General features: G+C 58.8%; 1 protein-coding gene across 2 annotated transcripts; it reads right to left on the bottom strand.

Moving 5' to 3' along the window:
• Nucleotides 1-690: 690 nt before the first annotated feature.
• On the bottom strand, nt 691-2,817 carry POU4F1 (POU class 4 homeobox 1). 2 transcript variants are annotated; one of them, XM_058186050.1, is made up of 3 exons: nt 2,695-2,817; nt 1,284-1,725; nt 691-1,199 (listed from the first exon to the last, which is right to left on the bottom strand). In XM_058186050.1, the coding sequence occupies exons 1-3, from the start codon at nt 2,815-2,817 to the stop codon at nt 691-693; spliced, it is 1,074 nt and encodes a 357-aa protein (XP_058042033.1). The 2 variants fall into 2 exon arrangements, with proteins under 2 accessions (XP_058042033.1, XP_058042032.1); XM_058186049.1 differs by having other exon boundaries at nt 691-1,725.
• Between the last annotated feature and the right edge of the window lie 1,783 nt (nt 2,818-4,600).

Below are 4,600 nucleotides of genomic sequence, written 5' to 3'. Positions count from 1 at the left end.
CGTGGTTTCGTCTACAATACTTGTGTGTGCGTGCGTTTGTTTGTGCGTGTGTGTTAGGTGTGTTTCTGCTGCAAATTCGCCCTCGCTTTCCAAGAGGGATCCGACCCCAAGAAATGAACTCTTCTCTGTCTTCGGCCCGACCTTCCCGGCCCGTCGCTCACCCCCTCCCAAATCCCCTTTTTTCCTTTTCCAAATCTGCAAAAAGGTAAAGAAAGAGAGAGACGGAACCGGCCCTCGGCTCGGGATTCTCCGCAGCGTCTCTCTGAGCTTCGCTAGGTCCCTGGTCCCCCAGCGACTATTATTATTATTATTATTATTATTATCCCCCCCCCCAAAGAGTCTTTAGTCCAAAGGAGAAGTCCGTTGGCTTCCCAAACTTCAGCCGCTCCCCCTCCGCGCAGCCCTCGCCCCTCGGTGTCCCCTCCCCCTGCCCCAAAGTCTCCGCCCTCCCCCCTCCCCAGGCTGCCAAGGTCTCGCGGGGGCTGTGCGCGGGTCCTTTCTCGGGGGTCAAGGTCAGTTTGCGTGGGTGGATTCCGAGAGGGAGACTGCTCGGTTTGTGTGTGTGTGTGTGTGTGTGTGTGTGTGTTTGTCTGTCTCTCTCACTTTCCTCTCTCTTTCCACTCCAATGTTTCAGTTTATGGGTCCGTCTCCGGGCGTCCAACCAAGCCCCGCGTTAAATAACGCCCGGTTTTAGTAGGTGGCGGAGAATTTCATGCGTTTTTGCTTCTGTCTCTGGTTGCAAAACCAAACTCGCACCACGTTCTTTTTGAGGTCCAATTTCTCGGCGATGGCGGCAATCTTCTCCGAGGAGGGTCGCGGCTGGACGGCGAAGTAAGCCTCGAGGGAGCGCTTCTCCGGCGCAGCGATGGAAGTCCGCTTGCGCTTCTTCTCGCCGCCGTTGAAAAGCTCCGGCTTGTTCATTTTCTCGCGCTGGGCCCCCTCGGCTTCCTCCAGCCACGCCTGCAGGATGGGCTTGAGCGCGATCATGTTGTTGTGCGAGAGCGTGAGCGACTCGAAGCGGCAGATGGTACTCTGGCTCAGCGAGCCCACGCCGGGGATCTTGAGGTTGGCTAGCGCCGAGCCCACGTCGGCCTGCGTCACGCCCAGCTTGATCCGCCGCTGTTTGAACCGCTCCGCGAAGGCCTCCAGCTCGCGTGGGTCCGTGTCCGAGTCGCAGATGGAAGCCAGCCCGGCGGCTCCTGCAGCTGCGGCCGCGGCCGCGGCGGCTTGCCCGGCGGCGCCCCCGTGGTGAGCCGCCGCCACCAGCCCCGGGTGCGGCAGGCCCGAAGGCATGTTCATCGCCGCAGCGGCCGCCGGGTGCGCCAGGTGGCTCAAGCCGTGCATGTGCGAGTGCGAGTGCGGGTGGGAGGACGTGGAGATCAGCCCTCCTCCTCCACCGCCGCCGCCGCCGCCGCCGCCTGCGCCACCGCCGGCCGCCCCCTCGTGCGCCCCGCCGCCGGACATGAGCGCCAGCGAAGGTGAGGTGATGTGCTCCAGCAAGTCGCCCGGTTCCAGCGCCTGGTGGTGGTGATGGTGATGGTGGTGATGGTGGCCCAAGGGCACCGTGGAGGTGGAGGTGCAGGGCACGCTGTTCATGGTGTGGTAGGTGGCGTCCGGCTTGAAAGGGTGGCTTTTGCCCTGCGAGACGGCGATGTCCACGGCGGCTAGAGCCTCTGCCCGCGCCAGCAACGTCTCGTCCAGGGTGGCAAAGAGATTGCCCTGCAGCTGCAACCGACAAAGAGAAACGGGGCAGCGAGGGAGAGGGGGGAAAAAAGGGGGCCACGGTGGGGGAAGAGGAAGGCATCCCCGAGAAGGAAAGGAAGGAAGGAAGGAAGGAAGGAAGGAAGGAAGGAAGGAAGGAAGGAAGGAATCCGCCGTGAAGCGTTAACCAAAAAAGACAGGGAAAAGGTTCGGGTGCAGGACGGCGTGGCAAAGGAATTCAAGGGAAAAGTTGTTTCGCCGCGATAGGAGAAAAGGACGGATGAAAGGCGTAAAAGAGAGGCGGAAGGGGACAGAGGGGTGCAGGAGAAGACGGGATGGAGCAGAGGCGTGTGGGATGAGCGGCAGAAAAAAAAGATTCCACGGCCACGGGAAAATGAATAGGAAAGGGCCACCCGAGAGCGCACGGTGAAGTGAAAAGAGAGAGAGGCGCGGAGGAGCGGGAAGGAGAGGACGGAAAGTGAGGACCGGGAGGCAGTAAAGAGGGAGAGAGAGAGAGAGAGAGAACAGGCAAGTTGGTTAAGCCACAGAAGAGCGAAGAAGTTTCCCCCCCCCTTTTTTTTTTCACCGCGGGGGAAATCGAGGGAGCCCGCCGTGAGCCAGCGAGCCGGGAAGGGAGAGCAAGAACGGGCGAAAGCGAAGGTGCCGGAGGAGACTGTCTGGCTGCGCCGCTTTCGGCTCGGGTGGCTCCCTCGGCCTTGCTTGCCGGGTCAATTTCGAAGGAGACCCCGCCAAAAAAAAAGAAAAGAAAGAAAGAAAGCAAGGGGGAAAATTCAGGGGCAGGAACCCTCCAGAAGGGCGGAGGCGGTGGCTGAAAGCCACGAGGCAGCCGCTGCGGCTGAAGCCAGGAAGGCACCCACTGTGCGGCAGGGGCCGGGAGCGACCGAGAACGCCGGGCTCGGGGTTGTGCAGGGGAAGCGAGAGAATAAGAACCGGGCAACCCGGGTAAAAAAAAAGTCCGGCTGGTTTTCTTACCGGCGGAGTTGGGAGACATGCTCTCCGGATGGCTTCCGAGCTGGAGTGAAGCGAAGGGTACTTGTGCTCCGGCAAAGTCGGATGCATGGCGAAGTGGGGCTGCTTGCTGTTCATGGACATCATCGTGGCGGCTCGGCGGGTGGAGAGCAAGAGGGAAACGGCGACCAGGAGGAGATCCGTGCCTAGCGCCACCAGCGCGCCGGGCGAAAGGGCTCTCTGTGCGCCGAGCACAGCCAGGCTGCCGCCCCCGCCGCCGCAGCAGCACATCCGAGGCTACTGAGGCTGGCAGCTCCCCGGGAGCGCGCAGGGCGAGCCTTCCTGCAACCCGGGCCGCTCGACTCTTCTGCCTGCTCTACCCCCGGGCTGGCAGGAGATGCGCTCTGCTTCCACCTGAGCCCACATCCCGGGGCTCCCGACCGGTTCTCCCTCTCGCGAGAACTTGCGCCTCCAGTTTTGATGGACTGGCCTGGTCTCTCCCCTCCTCCTTCCTGCGCTCTGCCTCCCTTGCCCCCTCCTCCTCCTCCTCCTCCTCCTCCACCTCCTCCTTCTCCTCCCCGCCCCCTGAGTTGCATAGCCGAGTTCACGTCGAAGCAGCCCAGGAGTCCGCAGAGAGGACAAAGGCCAAGGCAACTGATGTCGACCCGTGGTTCCCAAGCCAGTACCCCTCCTGGCACGCTTGCAGAGGAGCGATGGGTAAGGGGGGGGGAACCCGGCGGTTCTGTGCCCCGCGCGGGTCTGGGGCGCAGGATAGCGGGCAGCGCTTAGCTGAGTCCTGGTGAAAATGCGGCGGAGGCGAGATGGATCAGTGTCGGGACTTTTGCTTACTATTCCTTTCGGCGCAAACTGCAGCCGCTGAGCCCAAATCGGCGACTTTCCTTGCCTTGAAAACGCCTCTGGATGCCGGATGACTTTCCGCGTCGTGGTTGTGGTGTTTAAATACTCGCAACCTTTGCTCGCTTTGCTTTCAGCCCGGCAAGGGCAGTTTCTGTTCAGTGTTGTAAAGATAATAGGAAGCGTTACTGTCAAAGCGCTCCGTACGATTTCAGTCATTATTGCTGGAGCTGGATCTTCTGGCGGTCCGACGCTGTCCACTCATTTCGGTGCTGAAAAAGTCAGCCCGCGTTTGTGCCTTGCTTTCAGCGCAACTCTCGCCCGCTCCTTAAGAAATGGGATTTATTAGCTTTCCGATGATCTTGATGTTTAGACTGGATGCTCAGAACAAAATGCTACGTTCCCATCCCAGAGAAATTGGTGAGCTTTCCTTTGGGCTCCCCATAAAAGATATTGCACGGGGGGGGGGGGCGCGACGGTTTGGAATCCATTGCAATCCATGGATTTGTATGTAGAGGGGAGCTGTGAGCCACCAATTATTGTTCAGAGTTGCTTCTGTTTGAAAAGGTCCCGCCAATCACTGCCCCCTTATGGGGGACATTGTCTTTCTTGGGAGATTCTGCCTTTGGTGGCATCTTTGCCACGGTGGCATCCTTCAGAACTTTGCCTTCACCCAAATTCATGCCCTGCTTCTCCTTTCGTCTTTAGAAATGTCTTCGCTTGTTCAGCACCCTTCAACAGCAACACGGGATGCTCATGGAATCCGTTATTTCTTTGAGACCGATTCGCTTAGATAATCTTGAATGAGTGGGTGGGATTCAAAGGGTGGGGGGAAGTGAGTACTGAGTTTGAGAAAAGCCCATTACCTCCTTAAAATAATCCATATTTCAGCGAAGGTCTACAGTTTCCCCTATCTTCCTCCCTCCCCCAGAAGCCCGGAAAAAACAATATCCCAGCTTTTTAAGTAAACCTTATGGTCTGAATTTAGCTTGGTTCAAAGGAAGCACAAGTTGGTGGTTTACTGCTAATCTGTCTGTTAGATAGATGGAAGGATAACAAAGGAAGAGCCATAGAT

This window comes from Ahaetulla prasina, chromosome 5 (genome assembly GCF_028640845.1).
Source record: "Ahaetulla prasina isolate Xishuangbanna chromosome 5, ASM2864084v1, whole genome shotgun sequence".
In the NCBI taxonomy this organism is placed as follows: domain Eukaryota; kingdom Metazoa; phylum Chordata; class Lepidosauria; order Squamata; family Colubridae; genus Ahaetulla; species Ahaetulla prasina.
The sequence above is the reverse complement of the archived record's forward strand: the minus strand, read 5'-3'. Positions and strand labels throughout refer to the sequence as shown.